Below are 21,513 nucleotides of genomic sequence, written 5' to 3'. Positions count from 1 at the left end.
CATTGACTTGAGTTTACGTTTTATTTTAATTTTATTAATAACTTTGAAAGGAAATAAGGCAATAGTTTCAACAAATGTGGAAATGTTTTGTCATGGCACACCAGCAGAGTTTGGTTGCAGACTGATGCTCCACCCTTCTTCCTGATGCATTCACACACAGATTTTGACATATGTCCAATAACTTGGGGAAAAATACACAACGGAGAGTATGTATGGCACACTCGTCCTAGACTGAACAGAGAAATCCGGATCCATGAGAGCTGGGTGGCGAATGCTCAGGTGCAGCGGTCGCTATTCATCTGCGGTGGTAGAATCACTCGACAATGAGGGAGGATCAGCAGTTGTCAAGAGTTTCGTACTCTTGTCTCTGAGGTTGCCGGTGATGTATTCCCCCCCCCCCCACAGGAGTTGCTCAGAGCTGGACTGGACGTACACTGAATCTCCACAGAACAGCTATACAGCATAGTGGGAATTCTAGCCTTATCACACATTCAACGTTTTGTGATAAAGTACTATACCGTTAGCTCGCTAACGTTACATACAGCAATGTGCTCCACCTTCCAGACCAGGATGAAGTTTGGTTGACACGGGTGCCCCACTGCATATGATTATGAAATGGCTTAAAATGAGAAGTTAATTTAACTAGCTATATAACTATTACATTGAATAATGATAGCTTGGCTATCGGTGCTTACCAAGTATCGTCAGAAAGCCAGGTCATATATACATGACATTAACGCCTTTAGACCAGAGCTAATACATACAGCTTGATAAAGGTAACTAATACAACGTGTTTCAGTGTCTAAGAAATAGTGTAATGAAAATAGCCGTGAAATATTTAGCGGGGAATTTAGAAACTGGATTGCAAATACCTAACTACGGCAAGTGAAATAGGTCAGGTATTTTTTTTTGTGCATCCGCTTTCTGCACTGTCAACGCTTGGCTTGGTTGTTGGGCCGAGCTGCTGGGAACAATGATGTCGGAGCAGGAGGCTCTGAAGTGCTCCAGCGCAAGAAACCGTGGAGGAACGCAGCGGGTTGAAGGGAAACTGCGAGCGAGTGTAGAAAAGGGAGATTACTATGAGGCTCACCAGATGTACAGAACCTTGTTTTTTAGGTAAGAAATTTACATTTTCGTTAGCTTCTTGGGCCTTCATTTTTCTGATCTTAATGCTTGGCAAACTTGCTGCCTCCATTATATTGCATGATTCGTCGATTCACGGTACTGCCCCACCCACTCGGGTCAGTCCTTATTTTTGAATGGACACTTTTATGCGTCAATCACTGGAATTATCTGCCTAGCTCGCTAGCCTAGTTAGCTCATCAATGTCGCAATAATATAAGCAAGCGCCAACCCATCTCCTTTACTAACGTTAGCTAGCTAGCTATCTACCCGCAATGCCCATGTTCGTTTAGTAAAGATACAGTTCACTAACCTGGCACACTTACAAACAGTACAGACTGTCAGCCCAAGCCCAGCAAAAACCATGTCAAGTACTAGTTAGCTAACGCTAAATAACTTGCCATCTTGCTTGGTTTGTAGTTAGCTGGTTAGTAAATGTAGATAAAAGAAACTAGTTAACGTTAGCTAGTCAACTTTGCTAAGCATGCACAATCAATTAAGCGATGGTGTTTGGTATTGCCCACGATTCATGACTTCCCGTCACCATCACTATGGTCTCATTCATTAACTTGCTGTTGGATGAGCTCCCATGTTTGACAGTCATGACAGGTAGCTTAACTGCACATGAGAACTGTGTGGCCACAGCCTTTACGTTAACTAAGGGTGTTTTCACATATCATACTATTTAAAGAAGTGAACTCTGGGGTAAAAAAAGCGAAATAACGACTTTCCCTTTGCGTTCACATTTCTATGTTTAGAAAGGTACCAAGATATTTTTCCCAACATTCACTCACTACACTCTGGGTAAAAGTATAGGACAAGCCATTCCTTCAGACAGCTAGATATACCAACATCCATTTTGGAAGCTAATAGATTGCATTTTGTTTAAACGTGAGACATAGTCATTGTAAGCAGAATATAATATTAACATGTAAATATTATTGGCAGCAGATTAAATAATGCTGTAGGCTTGATTGAAAATTGTACACCCAATGTCGGCAACTGACCATTGAGAGCTAGAATGGATTTTGTAACTGTAGTGTGATTCTCACCAAATACACTACATGATCAAAAGTATGTGGACATGCTTGTCAAACATCTCATTCCAAAATCATTGGCATTAATATGGAGTTGGTCCCCCTTTTACTGCTATAACAGCCTCCACTCTTATAGGAAGGCTGTCAACTAGATATTGGAACATTGCTGCTGGGACTTGCATCCATTCAGCCACAAGCGCATTAGTGAGGTTGGGTACTGATATTGGCGATTAGGCCTGGCTCGCAGTCTGTGTTCCAATTCATCCCAAAGGTGTTCGATGGGGTTGTGGCAGGGCTCGTCTAGAATGTCATTGTATGCTGTAGCGTTAAGATTTCCCTCCACTGGAACTAAGGGGCCTAGCCCGAACCATGAAAAACAGCCCCAGACCATTTTTCGTCTTCCACTAAACTTTACAGTTGGCACTATGCATTTCGGCAGGTAGCGTTCTCCTTGCATCCGCCAAACCCAGATCAGTCTGTCGGACTGTCAGATGGTGAATCACTCCAGAGAACGCGTTTCCACTGCTCCAGAGTCCAATAGCAGCAAGCTTTACTCCACTCCAGCCAACGCTTGGCATTGGACATGGTGATCTTAGGCTTCCAGAGGCAGTTTTGAATTAAGTAGTGAGTGTTGCAACCGAGGACAAATTTTGTGGCCTATCACTTCGCGGCCGAGCCGTTGTTGCTCCTAGACGTTTCCACTTCACATTAACAGCACTTAGTTGACCAGGGCAGCTCTAACAGGGCATACATTTGACGAACTGACTTGTTAGAAAGATGGGATCCCATTACGGTGCCACGTTGAAAGTCACTGAGCCCTTCAGTAAGGCCATTGTACAGCCAATGTTTGTCTATGGAGATTCCATGGCTGTGTGCTCGATTCTATACACATGTCAGCAACGGTGTGGCTGAAATAGCCGAATCCACTAATTTGAAGGGGGTGTCCATATACTTTTGTGTATATATAGTGTACGTTGTTGTCGTCTCACACTTCAAAATTGAATAAACAGCTTAAGAAGATCTCTTAGCCTGTAGATAAACATAATTGCAAATAAATAATCATAACATTGTGTCAGGACAAAACACACACACACACACACACACACACACACACACACACACACACACACACACACACACACACACACACACACACACACACACACACACACACACACACACACACACACACACACACACACACACAATTAAAAGTCTAATTGATTATTAGAAAACCCTTTTGCAATTATATTAGCACAGCTGAAAACTGTTGTTCTGATTTAAAGAAGCAATAAAACTGGCCTTCTTTAGACTAGTTGAGTATCTGGAGCATCAGCATTTGTGCGTTCGATTACAGGCTCAAAATGTCCAGAAACGAAGAACTTTTTTCTGAAACTCGTCAGTCTCTTGTTCTGAGAAATGAAGGCTATCCCTTGCGAGAAATTGCCAAGAAACTGAAGATCTCGTACAACACTGTTTCCTACTCCCTTCACAGAACAGTTCAAACTGGCACGAACCATAATAGAAAGAGGAGTGGGAGGCCCCGGTGCACAACTGAGCAAGAGCACAAGTACATTAGTGCTTAGTTTAAGAAACAGACAACTCACAAGTCCTCAACTGGCATCTTCATTAAATAGTTCCCGTAAAATACCAGTCTCAAAGTCAACAGTGAAGAGGTGACTCTGGGATGCTGGCCTTTTAGACAGAGTTCCTCTGTCCAGTGTCTGTTCTTTTGCCCATCTTAATTTTTCCTTTTTATTGGCCAGTCTGAGATATGGCTTTTTCTTTGCAACTCTGCCTAGAAGGCCAGCATCCCGAGTCGCCTCTTCGCTGTTGACGTTGAGACTGGTGTTTTAAAGGTACTATTTACTCTAGCTGCCAGTTGAGGACTTGTGAGGCATCTGTTTCTCAAATGAGTCATTCTAATGTACTTGTCCTCTTGCTCAGTTGTGCACCGGGGCCTCCCACTCATCTTTATATTATGGTTAGAGACTGTGGGAGCTGTTCTGTGAAGGGAGTAGTACCCAGTGTTGTATGAGATCTTAAAGTTTTTTTGCAATTTCTCAAATGGAATAGCCTTCATTTCTCAGAACAAGAATAGACTGATAAGTTTCAGAAGAAAGTATTTTGTTTCTGGCCATTTTGAGCCTGTAATCAAACCCACAAATGCTGATGCTCCAGATAGTCAACTAGTCTAAAGAAGGCCAGTTTTATTGCTTCTTTAATTAGCACAACAGTTTTCAGCTATGCTAACATAATTGCAAAAGGGTTTTCTTATGATCAATTAGCCTTTTAAACTTGGATTAGCTAACACAACATGCCATTGGAACACAGGAGTGATGGTTGCTCATAATGGGCCTCTGTATGCCTATGTAGATATTCCCTAAAAAAAATCTGCCACTTCCAGCTACAATAGTCATTTACAACATTAACAATGTCTACACTGTATTTCTGATCAATTTTATGGACAAAAAATGTATTTTTCTTTAAAAAACAAGGTTATTTCTACGTGACCCCAAACTTTTGAACGGTAGTATATTTTTGCGTTCACATTGCCCTAAGGAAGGGAACCAGATGGAATTCAAGCGAACCAAACTCAGACCACCTCTCAAGTTGGTCTCGGTTCAGTTCGCTTCGTGGGCTCACTTGAGGGGTCTGAGTTCCTTTTGGATTGTTCACTTTTAACTTACCCACATTTTTTTGTGGAAATCACAACATTTGGCTGAAAGGGACCAAGTGTGAAAACACCCTGAGTGACAGTTAACTGTTATTTACTGTTGTGTATTGAGAAATGTTGGCCCATTGACTGAGTACTACTTTTCAGCCCTCAGTATTTCCTAGTGGGACCACCACACTACCATTCCTATTGCCACTTTCTTAACCTGGTTTGAATGCAGTTTGTCAGTGACATAACATTTGCCATCTCTGTTTGACACAGGTATATGTCACAGGCAAAGCATGCAGATGCCAGGGAGTTGATGTACAATGGCGCCCAACTCTTCTTCAGTTACAACCAGGTATAAGAAAGCCTGGCACTGGGGCATTCATACATTAATGTAGTTTTTGTAGCGTCTCTTTTTGAGTCTAAGCGCTATAGCTAGCAATCGTATTAATTCACAATTCAACAGTTGTATAAGAGTTCTGTGGCAAATTACTGTTTGTTTTTTTGTCATCCGCAGCTCAACAGTGCTGCAGATCTGTCAATGTTGGTGCTGGAGTCTTTGGAGAAATCAGAGGCAACGGTAGAGGACGAAGACTTAGGTGAGCGAACATACATACTTCATCGTAATTAAACATTATGAACACAGTTGGTGTCAGTGTACCGTTGTCTCTGTGTTAACCTCATCTGTGTTGCATTGCAGAGCACCTGGCTAAGCTGTTCAGTTTGATGGACCCCAACTCCCCAGAGAGAGTAGCATTTGTGTCCCGCGCACTCAAGTGGTCCACAGGCGGCTCGGGGAAGCTGGGCTCCCCCAAACTGCATCAGCTCCTGGCAGTCACCTTGTGGAAAGGTATTCAATGGGAAAACTCTGAACATTCTAAACGGCAAAGTTATCATTTTCCCTCAACAAAGAGTTTGAATATGATTTAATTCTATCTGTTTAGAGCAAAACTACAGTGAGTCTCGCTACCACTTCTTGCACTCCTCTGATGGAGAGGGCTGTGCCCAGATGCTGGTGGAGTACTCGGCGCAGCGGGGCTTTCGCAGCGAGGTGGACATGTTTGTGGCGCAGGCCGTCCTACAGTAAGTCTCTGTCTCGCGCCACCTAGATCTGTTTTCAGTCTGTCATCAATAGCTGTTTGCTATGTTGTTTAATTGCTTTTTCAGCTCTGTCCCTCCCCTCTTTCCCTCACTGCTCAGGTTCCTCTGTCTAAAGAACAAAAACAGTGCATCTGTGGTGTTCAGCACATATACTCAGAAACACCCCTCAATAGAGAAGGGCCCTCCCTTTGTTCAGCCCTTGCTCAACTTCATCTGGTTTCTCTTGCTGGCAGTGGATGGGTAAGGCCTTGTTTGTTCAACCACCCTTCGTATAGAACCCACATTGTTTTGCCAGGTTCTCATAAATGTGCCTCCCCTTGTATGTTCTCCTCTGCAGAGGGAAATTAACAGTGTTCACAGTGCTATGTGAACAGTATCAGCCTTCCCTGAAGAGGGACCCTATGTATAATGAGGTGAGTTTGACCATTTAGTGTCCCGCTGTGGTCACGTAGCATTATAACACAGCATGGTGTCTAATAATCATTTTCCTGTTCCATTGACTGCCTGCTGCGTCAGTATCTCGACAGGATAGGTCAGCTTTTCTTCGGGGTGCCACCCAAACAGTCCTCATCATATGGTGGATTGCTCGGTAAGTGCTTGTGACTCACTGCAGACTATTTCACCATTGAAAGCTGCGTTGGGGAAACGGTAGGTTTTTTTTTCGTGTGTGTTTCATTGAAGTGTGTTCTGTGTCTGTCAGGAAACCTGTTGAACAGCCTGATGGGTTCAGATGAGGAGGGAGAGGAAGCACAGGAGGACGGCAGCCCCATTGAGCTGGACTGAGAGCTCTGGGACGAGCAAGGCCACCCCCCCTCCCCCTCCCCTCCCAGGTGGTTGCAGAGGCGTGCTGATCTCCCTACCTCCCAGTTTCCCAAGACATCCAACCAGAACCAGAACAAATAGCAGGCCAAACTGTCCCTCTCAGCACTGCCTGGACTGCGCAAAAATGCAAATGCTTTCCGTTTGAGTTATATTAGGTTTTATTTTCATCGTTTTTGTTTCTTAGTTTTGGACAATTTTCTGTGTAGTTTTGGTCTTTTCAAAGGAAAGCAGCTGCATTCCTTACTTCCTGGACTTCTTATTTTCTCTCATCCCCAGGGACAGAAAAGATTCAACAATGACTGCATATTAATTTGTCATAATTATAGCTCCTAAAATAACACCTCATCCTGGGATACAACAACAATGAAAAACACTTCTCTCTAGGGAGTAACACTTTTTCTCCCCATTCACCATGCATCCACCAGAAGTGGAGGTAGTAATTTCTATTAAAGAGTTACTATAACCAACTTGTAATCCATGTAAATGTTCAATAATAGTCAGGAGTGTTTGGGGGTGTGGTGAGCTGCATGGTATAGTGTCATTGGGGATAGACATACAGGTAACTGCCCAAAATATTGGAAACACTTGAGTAAATGAGGGATGAAAGTATATCGAAAGCAGGTGGATTAACGTCACATCTTGCTTAGGGTCGTATGTAAAAATGCTGGGCAGGCCATCATTTTGGCTAACATGGCTATTCCCTTATAGAATGACAATGCCCCCATCCACAGGGCACGAGATCTCAACCCAAATGAACAGTTATGTGAAATTCTGGAGTGGTGCCTGAGAGTGTTTTTCCATCAACAAAACACCAAATGATGGAAGAATGGTGTCACATCCCTCCCAATAGATTTCCAGACACTAGAATCTATGCCAATGTGCATGGAAGCTGTTCTTGCTCGACATCCTAATAAGATGCTATGTTAGTGTTTCCTTTATTCTGTCAGTTACCTGTCGGGCATCGTATACCTGGCTGCAAACTAAAGCCGGATTTGATCACTATTCATAATCTGTTACGTATGGGAGATTACATGTGTTTAAATCGACAGGAGTGGATGGGTATGCTCAGATCGTATACATGTGGCTGCGAGTGTGTTGATGAATGTATTTGGCATGTTCATGTAAATGCAAGTCAGTTCCGTTGAAGTCTTCTATTTTGGGCATCTCCCCCCCCAGGTACATTTTCAGTGAGTTGGTGACTGCTCCATTTTGTCGGTCCAGATGTTTGACTGCGATCAGACGGACAAAGAGAAGATTAAACAACTTGAAACGATCCCCGCCTACCGTAGTATTATATAGTATTATATTGCCTATATCCAGAAGCTTAGTTATCTTACCGGGTTGGGCTTAAATGCATACTCCAGTATCCAAAATGAATATTCATTTACATGGATGGAGTGGTTGTTTTAAATCAGTGTTTTTACATTTTCTTCTGCTACTGTACATGTTTTAGGATTTCTATTTTTTGAATTCATGTTTTACAGGTTCATATCTGTTTTGGAATTATAACCGCTGTAGAAATTCTCATGGGTGAATCTTCCAAAGCTACTCTACAGCCACCACAAGATACTTTGTTATTCTAAAGTTAAAGCCTTGATAATAGTCAAGATGTCCATTAGGGTGTTACAACTATAACATCTCTTAACTTAAGAAAACAGTTATTCAATGCACCAAGTTTTCAATGCACCAATATGTAGCCTGGATAGGATAAAGGTCTGAATTAAATATTCCTCCTGCTTTGTGAGTCATACGGTAAGGCACAATACGTTTAGGAAATGATACCCGGAGTTGTGTGACCAAAGGCTTTTAGACAGACCGGGGGGTTCTGGCGAGCTAGCCGGCATGTTGGAACATAACATTTTGTTTTTGATAGTTTCAGTTGAATGCAAATGGGGGTGGTTTGCCTTTTAAAAATGTTAAATGTTACACTAATTGAGTAAATAAACAACTGATGATAGCTTCTCTGTCCTCACGGTCTGTTTAAAGAGTGCTAGGCTTGAAAGAGTGGTTTGCATTTAGAGAAGCCAATCATTTGTTACAAATGCACAACACCGCCATGGTTTGGTTTTGCTTTTTTCAATCACGTTCAGAAATTTTACAATGATATACAAAATGTTAGCACAGAATGGAGAAACTTAATTTCAGTACAGATCCATAAACAAGTATACAATCACTGAAATGCAGGGAATTTTAACAGCATTGCATGAATCTGTTCTTTTTTAATTTGTTTTTATCTTTCCAACAATGGCGTACCAAGGACCTCTGTTTCCAGGGCTATCGAGCTCCAGTCCTTGAGGACTGATCTGTCTTGAGTTTTCATATCAATCTGTCAATGAATGAATCCATTGATTGGCTATGGAGTCTACACACCTAGTTTACGAGGTCCAAATGAAATACTGAAAGATGAAAATCAGAACATTTAAAGCCCTCCAAGATACTGGTTGACAGATCGTGGGCACTAAACAGAGAATGCAATTGCAAGGCGAGACAATCCCTCCAGTGCACATAGATATATGGAGGAAAAAGGGGATGCAGTCGATGTCCTCAGGTCCTGGACTGCAAGGTGAGGCGGTGGAGCATGTCTGAAAGGTGAGCCATGTCTGGCTGCTGGGCCTGGTGCTTAATAAACTCTAATGTCCGCACCTGTCGAGAAATATGTTGTGTGTACAGAGATTATAATTGGACTTCTACTGTATCTCTCCTACGTTTTATTGTTCCTATGGCTACAAACGGCCTGTGTTTTACTCACGGAGGTGCGTGTGTTGCAGTAACCCTGCTTGTGGCTCAGATTCCACAGGTTGACAGCCAGCTGGTTGAGTTTGTTGTTGCGCAGGTCCCCGTGAGCTAGGAGGCAGCCAAACAGAGAGAAGGCCAGACTACCCTGTCTATGGACACTCTACAACAGAGGAAGGGATAAGAGAGAGTTAAACATGTTTATGGATATATACAAAAAAAACAATGTATGACTATTCTATTCTCAGGACACTGGCATAGTGCGTCCTACCTCATCTCTACCCAAGGTCTTGAGGTGGTCCAGCACTTGTCCAATCAGAGTTTCACATAACTTGTTGATCTCTGCCAAAAACTTGGGATCTCCTCCATAAAGTGTTTCATTCGAGTCCACTGGAAAAGAGAAAGGAAGGATGTGTGTTAGCTGGCTTTGACTCAAATGATCCTTTAAATTCACTCTCTTCTATATTTCTAGCCTATTCTGAGAGACCAATATCATATGGCCCTCTGATAATGGGTTCGATTCCCGGGACCACCCGTACCTACATTTTTTAATGAATGAATGACTAAGCCGCATTGGATAATAGTGTTAGCTAAAAATCCATATAGTATTATATTACATGCCACATAAACCTGAAACGTATGGGAGAAGAGGGTGTGTGTTTCTGGGTAGTACCTTTGGGGATGGAGTAGAGGTAGCTCTCCTGACTCATGGCAGCCAGTAGTGGCAGGGCGCTGATGTAGACATGGACCTTGGCGTCACTGTTGTCCTCCCAGGTGTAGTCCTGCACCATGTTGAGCAGCCCACGCACAAGGAACAACACCCCTGCCTCTGGGTGGTCCTGGACACACACACACACACACACACACACACACACACACACACACACACACACACACACACACACACACACACACACACACACGAAGTACTTCCTTGACATCTCCTATTTCTTTAGTTATTTCAAGCATTATGGGAAAAGCAGGGATGTTTCCTTACCGGCACAACTAGTAGTGCTGACAGGAAGTTGTTGATGAAATCAAGCAGGAAGCCCTCAGAAGAGCGCAGTTTGCCCTCGATACTGATACTGCGTGGCACCTCTGGCAACACACTGACCGCTGCCTTCAGGAATGCATCCGCTAGGAGAGAGCGATAACAGTGAATGAGAATTCACTTCAGAACTGGTGAAAACCTCAGGACTCTGGGTCTGTCTATTCTGAACAGAGCACACTCAGACTCACCCTGGGAAAGACACTGGTTGGCCAGGGCCACCTGCCCAGACAGCAGGTAGAGGTTGAGGCGGCTGAAGATGCTGGTGAGGGAGGGAATGGTGATGAAGCTGTATGCAGCACATGCCTGAGAGAGAGACCGAGGATTCAGTGACGCATTAGTGGCCATATTGAGGACACAGATGTTGGGGTTATAGACAGTGAGGTCGCATGACCCACCCTGACAAAAGCAGCAGTCTTGCGGGAGTGGCTCCCCCTCATCACACGCCTCGTCTCCATGGCCAGCTGGTTCACAGTCTGAGAGAAGAGGACAAAAGTTATGTGCGTGTGTATGTGCAGTACATATACGACCACGACAAAATGATTTAAAAAAAGGTTAAGCTAGATTCATATCAACTGTCAAAAGAAGGTGGGCTTTGTATTGCAACGCGAAGCAGAACCGCGTCGAGGTGTGGTCCCACATGCGCACACAGATCAGACCATGAAGGTAGGATATGGTGGGCCCCTTGGCGGCTGTGCTGGACTCACGTGGATGAGCTGCACCAACACTGGCTCCAGGTTACAGAAGGTGGCCCTGGCCTCCACACAGAAACTCAGCTGCTGCTCAAAGTCACGGCCAAACGACACCTGGAGAGAAAGAGGGAGAGAAAGAGAGACATATGCTGGGTCACTAGCCGTCACCCTTGGAAATGCAGGAGGGGAAGGAGTGTCTGGAGACCCAGAGGATGGGCAGTCTGAGTCGAAGACACTCACCATGCGTATGAAGCCATTGATCAACAAGGCCAGAGATCTCTTCTCGTCCTCCAGCGTCAGAGCACTAAGGGACACAGAGAGAATAGGGTAATTTAGAACATACAACATACACACACACACACACACACAGTTGGCTACTTACTTGACAGAGTCGTGCATGGTCTTGCAGACATGGAGTAGAGCGTTGAGGATGACAGGATCTCTAGTGGGCTCCTGCTGGTGTCTGAGAAGACAGACAGGCAGACAGACAGACAGACATGAGGGATAGACACGGACACTTCACACGTATAGTGTGGAAGAGACATTTCTCTTGGGTGACATTAGCCACGTTAGCATGACAACAGCAAAACCAGACGTACTTGATGAAGACGTCCATGATGGAGAGACACACCCCCACCCTGACGCTGTCCTTCTGGAACATGTCCATGAAGGGAAGGAAACGCTCCTGAGGGGGGGGGGGTCACAGAGAAACTAGTTAGATCTACCCGCTGATAAAACACAAGTGATTGTTTGAGACTGGAGAATGTCAACACTGAGTCTTACCATGGAGAAGAGGACAGAGAAGTCATGAAAGTAGGTGAGGATCTTCCGTATCACGGACTGAAGCTGAGGATAAGCATCCTCAAAGGCCCGGTCTGGGGTCATGTGCTTGATGATGTCAGAGAGCACAGTGTTGACCTCACGTTTCTGGGAATAAGAACAGAGAAAAGGAGGATTATATACAGGCAGGAGTCATTTCGAGACCCTTGTGCTCAGAACTCTTTCAGTGGCAGCGCTGTAGTTCTCTTGGACACTCACAGTGAAGTGACGACAGGTGAACTCCACCCAGATCTCAGCACAGTTGATGTAATCCTGGAATAAGAGAAGGAAACATTTGCAACCCTTTGTCAATGTGAACCACCAGGCACGCCTTCATTGTCTAAGAGGGTTGTTATTTGCTCCGTACCTGGGGACTTCGCACTTTGGTGATGACCTTCCAGGCCTCATTGAGGATGGGCAGCCTTTCCCCCTCAGGAGGGTCAGCACAGGCCAGGCTGCGGCCCAGAGAGCCAAACAACAGGTGCTGAAGGAGGACAGAGAGAGGAAGATGAAGAGTAAACAACACAGATAAAAGCTATATTGGTGGCAGAAGGGAGGGGCAACGATGCTATTTTTAGAGCACATGGTGAATGTGGATGTGTCTAACCTTAGGGAATCCTGCCTCATCACAGTCCTTGATCATGCCGATGAAGTCGGTGGCTCTCGTCGCGATAAACTCCGCCCTGAACGCCCACATCACCGAGTTCAGCAGCAGGGCACTGTGGGGAAATCAACATTAGTTGAGACTCAATGCCCGGGTTTGGCTTCCTGTGGACATGGATAATATACTGTACATCTAGTTGATTTTTATATGAAACTTCAAAACCAAACGACAGCCTCGGGTAAGGTTAAGGGGGGGGGTGTATCTTTGTTAACAACAGCTGGTACGCAATCTCTAATGTTAAGGAAGTCTCAACTTCTTGCTCGCCTGAATTAGAATACCTCATGATGACCTGCAGACCATATTATTTAACAAGAGTTTTCATCTATACAGAACAAAAAATATAAACACAACATGTAAAAAGTGTTGGTCCCATGTTTCATGAGCTGAAATAAAAGATCCCAGAAATGTTCCATATGCACAAAAAGCTTATTTCTCAAAAATGTTGCATCCCTGTTAATTTGATTGCATCCCTGTTAGTGAGCATTTCTCCTTTGCCAAGATAATCCATCCACCTGACAGGTGTGGCATATCAAGAAGTTGATTAAACAGCATGATCATTACACAGCTGCACTTTGTGCTGTGGAAAATTAAAGGCCACTCTAAAATGTGCAGTTAGTCACACAACGCAATGCCACAGATGTCTCAAGCATTTGGAATGCTGACTGCATAAATGTCCCACCAAAGCTGTTGCCTGAGAATTGATCGTTCATTTCTCTACCATAAGCTGCCTCCAATGTCATTTTAGAGAATTTGGCAGTACGTCCAACCGGCTTCACAACCACAGACCACATGTAACCATGCCAGTCCAAGACCTCCACATCTGGCTTCTTCACCTGCGGGATCGTCTGAGACCAGCCACCCGGACAGCTGATGAAACTGAGGAGTATTTCTGTCTTGGCTGGTCCTGGCTCCCCAGTGGGTGGGCCTATGCCCTCCGAGGCCCACCCATGGCTGTGCCCCTGCCCAGTCATGTGAAATCCACAGATTTCCTTATATGAAATGTAAATCAGTAAAATCATTGAAATTGTTTCATGTTGCATTTATATATTTCTGTTCAGTATATATATTTTTGTAGCTGTCTATTTACCACCACAAACCGAGGCTGGCACTAAGGCCACACTAATTCAGCTATATAGGGCCATAAGCAAAGAAAATGCACATTCAGAGGTGGCGCTCCTAGAGGCCGGTGATTTTAATACAGGTAAACTGAAATCCGTTTTAAATCATTGTTAAAGCATGTAACCCGTGCAACTAGAGGCGACAAATATCTCTATCACATTTACTCCACACACAGAAACAAATACAAAGCTCTCCCTCGCACTCCCTTTGGCATATCTGACCATAATTCAATCCTAATGATTCCTCCTTACAAGCCAAAACTCAAACAGGAAGTATCAAGGACGCGCTCACTAAGGATGTCGTCCGATGAAGAGGATGCTAAGCTACATGACTATTTCGCTAGCCTACAGTCGTGACCAAAAGTTGAGAATAATATTTGTGTCAATTTTCACAAAGACTGCTGCCTCAGTCAGTTTGTATGATGGCAATTTGCACATACTCCAGAATGTTACAAAGACTGATCAGATAAATTGCAATTAATTGCAAAGTCCCTCTTTGCCATGCAAGTTAACTGAATCCCAAAAATAAATGTCCACTGCATTTCAGCCCTGCCACAAAAGAACTAGCTGACATCATGTCAGTGATTCTCTCATTAACACAGGTGTGAGTGTTGACGAGGACAAGGCTGGAGATCACTCGGTCATGCTGATTGAGTTCAAATAACAGACTGGAAGCTTCAAAAGGAAGGTGGTGCTTGGAATCATTGTTCTTCCTCTGTCAAACATGGTTACCTGCAAGGAAACACATGCCGTCATCATTGCTTTGCACAAAAAGGGCTTCACAGGCAGGATATTGCTGCCATTTATTGGATCATCAAGAACTTCAAGGAGAGCGGTTCAATTGTTGTGAAGAAGGCTTCAGGGCGCCCAAGAAAGTCCAGCAAGCTCCAGGACTGTTTCCTAAAGTTGATTCAGCTGTGGGATCGGATACCACCAGTACAGAGCTTGCTCGGGAATGGCAGCAGGCAGGTGTGAGTGCATCTGCACGCACAGTGAGGCAAAGACTTTTGGAGGATGGCCTGGTGTCAAGAAAGGCAGCAAATAAGCCACTTCTCTCCAGGAAAAACATCAGGGACAGACTGATGTTCTGCAAAAGGTACAGGGTTTGGACTGCTGAGGACTGGGGTAAGCATTTTCTCTGATGAATCCCCTTTCCGATTGTTTGGGGCATCCGGAAAAAAAGCTTGTCTGGAGAAGACAAGGTGAGCGCTACCATCAGTCCTGTGTCATGCCAACAGTAAAGCATCCTGAGACCATTCATGTGTGGGGTTGCTTATCAGCCAAGGGAGTGGACTCACTCACAATTTTGCCAAAGAACACAGCCATGAATAAAGAATGGTACCAACACATCCTCCGAGAGCAACTTCTACCAACCATCCAGGAGCAGTTTGGTGACGAACAATGCCTTTTCCAGCATGATGGAGTACCTTGCAATAAGGCAAAAGTGATAACTAAGTGGCTCGGGGAACAAAACAATAATATTTGGGGTCCATGGCCAGGAACTCCCCAGACCTTAATCCCATTGAGAACTTGTGGTCAATCCTCAAGAGGCAGGAGGACAAACAAAAACCCACAAATTCTGACAAACTCCAAGCATTGATTATGCAAGAATGGGCTGCCATCAGTCAGGATGTGGCCCAGAAGTTAATTGACAGAATGCCAGGGCAGATTGCAGAGGTCTTGAAAAGAAGGATCAACACTGCAAATATTGACTCTTTGCATAAACTTCATGTAATTGTCAATAAAAGCCTTTGACACTTATGAAATGCTTGTAATTATACTTCAGTATTCCATAGTAACATCTGACAAAAATATCTAAAGACTGAAGCAGCAAACATTGTGGAAATTAATATTTGTGTCATTCTCAAAACTTTTGGCCAAGACTGTAGACTGTAAGATGTATTGGGATTCATCTGATAACATTGAGGAGTTTACCACATCAGTCACCGGCTTCATTAATAAGTGCATCGACGTCGTCCCCACAAACTACCACAGACAAAGGGAAAGCCATCCACGAGCTGCCCAGTGACACAAGCCTACCAGACAAGCTAAATGTGGCTATGCTTACTTTGAGGCAAGCAACACTGAGGCAAGCAACACTGAACCATGCATGAGAGCTCCAGCTGTTCCACCATCATCCAAGACACCCTGGACCCACTCTAGTTCCCATACCGGCCCAACAGATCCACAGATAACACAACCTCTATTGCACTCCACACCGCCCTCTCCCACTCGGACAAGAGGAACACCTATTTGAGAATGCTGTTCATTGAGTATAGCTCAGCGTTCAACACCATAGTACCTTCCAAGCTCATCACAGAGCTCAGGACCCTGGGACCGAACGCCTCCTTCTGCAACTGGATCCTGTACTTCCTGATGGGCCTCCCCAGGTGGTGAAAGTAGGTAACAACACATCTGCAATGCTGACCCTCAACGCAGGGGCCCCTCAGGGGTGCATTCTTAATCCCCGCCTGTACTCCCTGTTCACCTACAACTACCTGGCCACGTACGACTCCAACACAATCATTACGTTTTCTGACAACACAACGGTGGTTGGCCTGATCACCGACGATGAGACAGCCTATAGGGAGGAGGTCAGAGACCTGGTAGTGTGGTGCCAGGACAACAACCTTTCTCTCAATGTCAGCAGGAGAAATGAGATGGTCGTGGACTACAGGAAACAGTGGGCCAAGAACGCCCTCATCCACAGGAATGTAGTGGAGCGGGTCGTTAGCTTCATGTTCCGCCGTGTCCACATCACTAAGGAATTATCATGGTCCACACACACACACACACACACACCTACCTACACAGCGTCACCATTGAGAGCATCTTGACTGGCTGCATCACCGCTTGGTATGGTAACTGTTTGGCTTCTGATTGCAAAGTGTTAAAGAAGGTAGTGCATACAGACCAGTACAGCAGTAGGGCCGAGCTCCCTGCCATCCAGGACCTCAACACAAGGCGGTGTCAGATGATGGCCCTAAAAATTGTCAAAGCCGCCCAAGTCATAGACTCTACTCTCTTCTTCCGCACGACAAGTGGTACCGACGCACCAAATCTGGAACCGACAGGATCCTGAACAGCTTCTACCCCGAAGCCATAAGACTGCTGAATAGTTAAGTTAAATAGTTCACCAAATATCTACCTGGACTATCTGCATTGACCCTTTTTGCACAAACTCGTTTGACTCATCACGTACACTGCTGCTACAGCTTATTATCTATCCTGTTGCCAAGTCACTTTATCCCTACCTACATATCTACCTCAACCTCGTAACCCTGCACATCGACTCAGTGCTGGTACCTCATGTAAATAGCCAAGTTAGTGACTCACTGTGTATTTATTCCTAGAGTTATAATTTTTTAAAATTATTTCTCTATTTTTCTCTCTGCATTGTTGGGAAGGGCCCCATAAGTAAGCTTTTCACTGTTTGTCTGCACCTGTCGTTTATGAAGCATGTGACAAATAACATTTGATCTGTATTACAGGAACGTGTGCCACCACACGGCAACCCAGTGCATCTGGCTTCTAAAGAAATCCCTCTGGTGTAGAGGGGTACTCACTTATTCCCAAGCTTTTTGCATCTCTCCATCATCTCAGTTAGCAGGGCCTGCAATGGAACAATGGATGTCAAATAAACTCAGCAAAAAAAAAATGAAACGTCCCTTTCTCAGGACCCTGTCTTTCAAAGGTCATTCGTAAAAATCCAAATAACTTCACAGATTTTAATTGTAAAGGGCTTAAACACTGTTTCCCATGCTTGTTCAATGAACCATAAACAATTAATGAACATGCACCTGTAGAACGGTCGTTAAGACACTAACAGCTTACAGACGGTAGGCAATTAAGGTCACAGTTATGAAAACTTAAGACACTAAAGAGGCCTTGCTACTGACTCTGAAAAACACCAATCATCTGTGTGAACGTGCCTTAGGCATGCTGAAAGGAGGCATGAGGACTGCAGATGTGGCCAGTGCAATAAATTGCAATGTCCGTACTGTGAGACGCCTAAGACAGCACTACAGGGAGACAGGACGGACAGCTGATCGTCCTCGCAGTGGCAGACCACGTGTAACAACACCTTCAAAGGATCGGTATATCCAAACACCACACCCGCGGGAAAGGTACAGAATGGCAACAACAACTGCCTGAGTTACACCAGGAACGCACAATCCCTCCATCAGTGCTCACTGTCCACAATAGGCTGAGAGAGGCTGAACTGAGGGCTTGTAGGCCTGTTGTAAGGCAGATCCTCACCAGACATCACCGGCAACAACGTCGCCTATGGGCACAAACCCACCGTCGCTGGACCAGACAGGTCTGGCAAAAAGTGCTCTTCACTGACGAGTCGCGGTTTTGTCTTACCAGAGGTGATGGTCGGATTCGCATTTATCGTTAAAGGAATGAGCATTACACTGAGGCCTGTACTCTGGAGCGGGATCGATTTGGATGTGGAGGGTCATTCATGGTCTGGGGCGGTCTGTCACAGCAACATCGGACTGAGCTTGTTGTCATTGCAGGCAATCGTAACGCTGTGTATTACAGGGAAGACATCCTCCTCCCTCATGTGGTACCCTTCATGCAGGCTCATCCTAACATGACCCTCCAGCATAACAATGCCACCAGCCATACTGCTCGTTCTGTGCGTGATTTTCTGCAAGACAGGAATGTCAGTGTTCTGCCATGGCCAGCGAAGAGCCTGGATCTCAATCCCATTGAGCACGTCTGCGACCTGTTGGATCGGAGGGTGAGGGCTAGGGCCATTCCCCCCAGAAATGTCTGGTAAACTTGCAGGTGCCTTGGTGGAAGAGTGGGGTAACATCTCACGGAAAGAACTGGAAAATCTGGTGCAGTCCATGAGGAGGAGATGCACTGCAGTACTTAATGCAGCTGGTGGCCACACCAGATACTGACTGTTACTTTTGATTTTGACCCCCCCCTTTGTTCAGGGACACTTTATTCCATATGTCTGTGGAACTTGTTCAGTTTATGTCTCAGTTGTTGAATCTTGTTATGCTCATACAAATATTTACACATGTTAAGTTTGCAGAAAATAAACGCAGTTGACAGTGAGAGGACGTCCCCCCCCCCTGAGTTTACATGCCAGCGACTGTTATGGGGATATCCCCAATACAATAACTACATAACTGTTATCGGTGGATACTATCGGACCACTGTGGATGTGTTACACTGGGTGGCAATGTACCTCTGGTGCTCTGTAGGAGACACACTGCAGGATCCAGTGGATGGCGGGGGAGTAGAGGGTCAGGTAGATGGGGATCTCCACCCTCTGCAGGACCAGCTGGTTCTGGACACTGTCGCCGTGGATCTGACGGAACGTCCCCAGCAGGTCAAAGAAGTTCTTGTTCAGGCTGTCCTTCAGGTGAGGAGCCACCTCCATCCCAATCTGGCCCGGAGAGAGATGGATGCAGAGAGAGAGAGGATTGGTGGATACGAGTAGAGGAAGAAAATAGGGAGATTAGAGAGGGAGAAGAGAGAATTTATCCCATTCTCATGACTGAGCCAAAATGTAATACAGGGGGAAAAAAGAAAGAGGGGCGGTTGAAATCTCTGTAAATGAGGGCAACCAATGAGAGAGAGAGAGAGTTGAGAGAAAATATGTTCTGGAAGCCAGTCTCACCCGACAGAGGTAGGCCCGGGCATACACGGCCACCAGGGGGTCCCCTATCCCCCGGATCATAGCTGTGAGGCGAGGCACAGTCTCCTGGATCCCACTGAGAACACAGAGAGATGGAGTGAAACCAGTGAGCGGACGGCCAGACGGGTGAGAGAGTGGTGCTAGAGCGAGGTGGGGGAAACATGGGAGGGATACTAACCACTTGGTCAAGAAACGGTTACACTTCAGGAGAGCTACCTCGACATATCTGCATGTGGAGTCAAGGATTCAACTCAAACCACTGTGTAAGCATGTGATCAGAGACATAGGTAGATACAGTGAGCTCCAAAAGGTATTGGGACAGTGACACATTGTTTGTTAGTTTGGCTCTGTACTCCAGCAATGATGATGCTAACAGACACACACATATCATACCCCCCAAAAATTGTTATTGTAATGGTGAGAGGTTAACATGTCTTGGGGGGTATGATATTTGTGCGTCTAACGTTCTCACTCATCATTATTCATAATGAATTCAGGACTATCCGTAATCATTGTGGAACTATCCGTAATCATTGTAGCATCCACATGAATATAGAAGTGTTTAGAAATATATTATATTCTTATTTACAGTAAAAGTGACTCAAAAATGGCACAATACATGATTTACCATTAATTTATGTACAAAATCATCTGAAACGGAACCAAAAACAAAACAGCAAACGCATCCAACAAGTTTGTAGTCACAAGCTTGATGCAATCATTGCATGTTAGGAATATGGGACCAAATTCTAAACTTTTGACTACTTTAATACACTTAAGTGAATTTGTATCAAAACTTTTTGTCCCCTAAAATGTGTGTGTGTGTGTGAGTGTAGCAAAATAGTTGTCATTTTAAAATGGTTCACCCGCTATGGATTAAAAATACCCTCAAAATGAAAGCTGACAGTCTTTACTTTAAACTCATAGTCATTGTGTTATTTTCAAATCCAAAGTGCTGGAGTACAGAGACAAAAAAAACAAACAATGTGCCACTGTCCCAATACTTCTGGAGCTCACTGTATATGGTAACTGTACGTTTGCATGAACAACTCAGTGTTCTACTGGAAAGTTGATGTGTATAATAAAGGATACAGTCGTGGGATGAGCTCTCTGATGGAGGCAATTTTGAAGAACCAGTTGAGGCAGGTCTCCTTGGCCGTGTCATTCACTTCATCAGCTGTAAAGGAGTCTGGAGAGGGATCTGAATAAATAATAACTTTAAAACATTTAAAAAAGGAAGGACCATAGAGAGCACTTGGTGTGACACACCGACACGACACACAGGACATACCTGGTAGGGGGCGAGGGTCAGAACACATGGACCAGATCCTCTCATACACCAGACGTCCTAAGAGAGAGAGAGACATTTTGGTCACCTAAAATAACGTGACCCCTTCCCGACAACAAATCAAAACCCACTACAGCATCCAATGTGAAAAATGTGACTGGGTTACTATAGAATGCCCTGCTATTAATTGAAGTGACAGGCCAGTCCTCAGTACTTACCAAAGGTGTCCAGAATGTCTGTGATGAGGACAAACTTGCTTGGGTAGAACTGAATCACAGCTGTGTCTGACAGCAGCTTGGAGCACTAAGACACACACATACAATTACATAAGACAAACATAACGTTGTAAATATATATCATTGTAATAGATTTGCTACAAGTATTGCAGTTCTGACCTGGATGACGATCTTGAGGGCCTTGACCTTCTGGTCGGAGGCCCAGGCCTCTTTTAGAGACTGGTTGAGCTCCTCGATACGGTTCACATAGTCCTGCTGGGACAGATTCAGCAGCTCCCGCTGAGACCCCTGACGGCAGACGCACAACATTAGAGTCGGAAACACTAACATTCTTGGCAACAAAACTCAAGAGAGAACGTTCTGGCTGTAGATCCATTCTGCTGTACTTACCTCTTCCAGGTCATCCAGCTCCTCTAGGCGAGTTCGCACCTTCTCCGATACAGCAGAGGAGGCAAGACTGGGAGCCTTGCCTGGAGAATGACAGAAGTGCCACAACAGTGCACGTGTGC

At 44.8% G+C, this 21,513-nt stretch overlaps 2 protein-coding genes across 5 annotated transcripts in view; one reads left to right on the top strand and one right to left on the bottom strand.

The window, feature by feature from the left end:
• The first annotated feature begins 842 nt into the window (after positions 1–842).
• On the top strand, positions 843–8,701 carry LOC124039997 (Golgi to ER traffic protein 4 homolog). Its single transcript, XM_046356676.1, has 9 exons — positions 843–1,116; positions 5,098–5,176; positions 5,339–5,420; positions 5,522–5,671; positions 5,766–5,904; positions 6,022–6,162; positions 6,260–6,335; positions 6,439–6,511; positions 6,623–8,701. Exons 1-9 carry the CDS (start codon positions 974–976, stop codon positions 6,703–6,705), a joined length of 966 nt encoding a protein of 321 aa, XP_046212632.1. The 5' UTR covers positions 843–973; the 3' UTR covers positions 6,706–8,701.
• Positions 8,702–8,801: 100 nt separating this feature from the next.
• The window catches only part of vps35l (VPS35 endosomal protein sorting factor like), a 15,222-nt gene continuing 2,510 nt past the window's right edge, over positions 8,802–21,513 (bottom strand). For 2 of the 4 annotated variants that reach the window (XM_046356675.1, XM_046356672.1), the window contains exons 6-29: positions 21,395–21,474; positions 21,164–21,292; positions 20,987–21,071; positions 20,772–20,828; positions 20,573–20,696; positions 19,659–19,706; positions 19,463–19,556; positions 19,028–19,228; positions 17,385–17,431; positions 12,644–12,755; positions 12,404–12,520; positions 12,256–12,309; positions 12,001–12,144; positions 11,817–11,902; positions 11,600–11,680; positions 11,458–11,521; positions 11,233–11,331; positions 10,924–11,001; positions 10,717–10,831; positions 10,475–10,614; positions 10,151–10,316; positions 9,749–9,867; positions 9,494–9,640; positions 8,802–9,387 (exon numbers count right to left, since the gene is read on the bottom strand). In XM_046356675.1, the coding sequence (XP_046212631.1) occupies positions 9,289–9,387; positions 9,494–9,640; positions 9,749–9,867; positions 10,151–10,316; positions 10,475–10,614; positions 10,717–10,831; positions 10,924–11,001; positions 11,233–11,331; positions 11,458–11,521; positions 11,600–11,680; positions 11,817–11,902; positions 12,001–12,144; positions 12,256–12,309; positions 12,404–12,520; positions 12,644–12,755; positions 17,385–17,431; positions 19,028–19,228; positions 19,463–19,556; positions 19,659–19,706; positions 20,573–20,696; positions 20,772–20,828; positions 20,987–21,071; positions 21,164–21,292; positions 21,395–21,474 (2,486 nt within the window). In that variant the 3' untranslated portion in view covers positions 8,802–9,288. The remainder of the gene's footprint in view (positions 9,388–9,493; positions 9,641–9,748; positions 9,868–10,150; positions 10,317–10,474; positions 10,615–10,716; positions 10,832–10,923; positions 11,002–11,232; positions 11,332–11,457; positions 11,522–11,599; positions 11,681–11,816; positions 11,903–12,000; positions 12,145–12,255; positions 12,310–12,403; positions 12,521–12,643; positions 12,756–17,384; positions 17,432–19,027; positions 19,229–19,462; positions 19,557–19,658; positions 19,707–20,572; positions 20,697–20,771; positions 20,829–20,986; positions 21,072–21,163; positions 21,293–21,394; positions 21,475–21,513) is intronic. The other 2 variants (XM_046356673.1, XM_046356674.1) reach the window with 2 other exon arrangements.

The sequence above is a fragment of the Oncorhynchus gorbuscha genome, linkage group LG07 (genome assembly GCF_021184085.1).
Source record: "Oncorhynchus gorbuscha isolate QuinsamMale2020 ecotype Even-year linkage group LG07, OgorEven_v1.0, whole genome shotgun sequence".
NCBI lineage: Eukaryota > Metazoa > Chordata > Actinopteri > Salmoniformes > Salmonidae > Oncorhynchus > Oncorhynchus gorbuscha.
Note: the sequence above shows the minus strand (reverse complement) of the source record. Positions and strands in the feature narration are given on the sequence as shown.

Coding starts and splice junctions, on each gene's coding strand:
- LOC124039997 (XM_046356676.1), top strand. CDS start 974: ATGATGTCGGAGCAGGAGGCTCTGAAGTGCTCCAGCGCAAGAAACCGT. Junction 5,905..6,021: donor GTGGCGCAGGCCGTCCTACA/GTAAGTCTCTGT, acceptor CTCACTGCTCAG/GTTCCTCTGTCTAAAGAACA. Junction 6,336..6,438: donor GGGACCCTATGTATAATGAG/GTGAGTTTGACC, acceptor CTGCTGCGTCAG/TATCTCGACAGGATAGGTCA.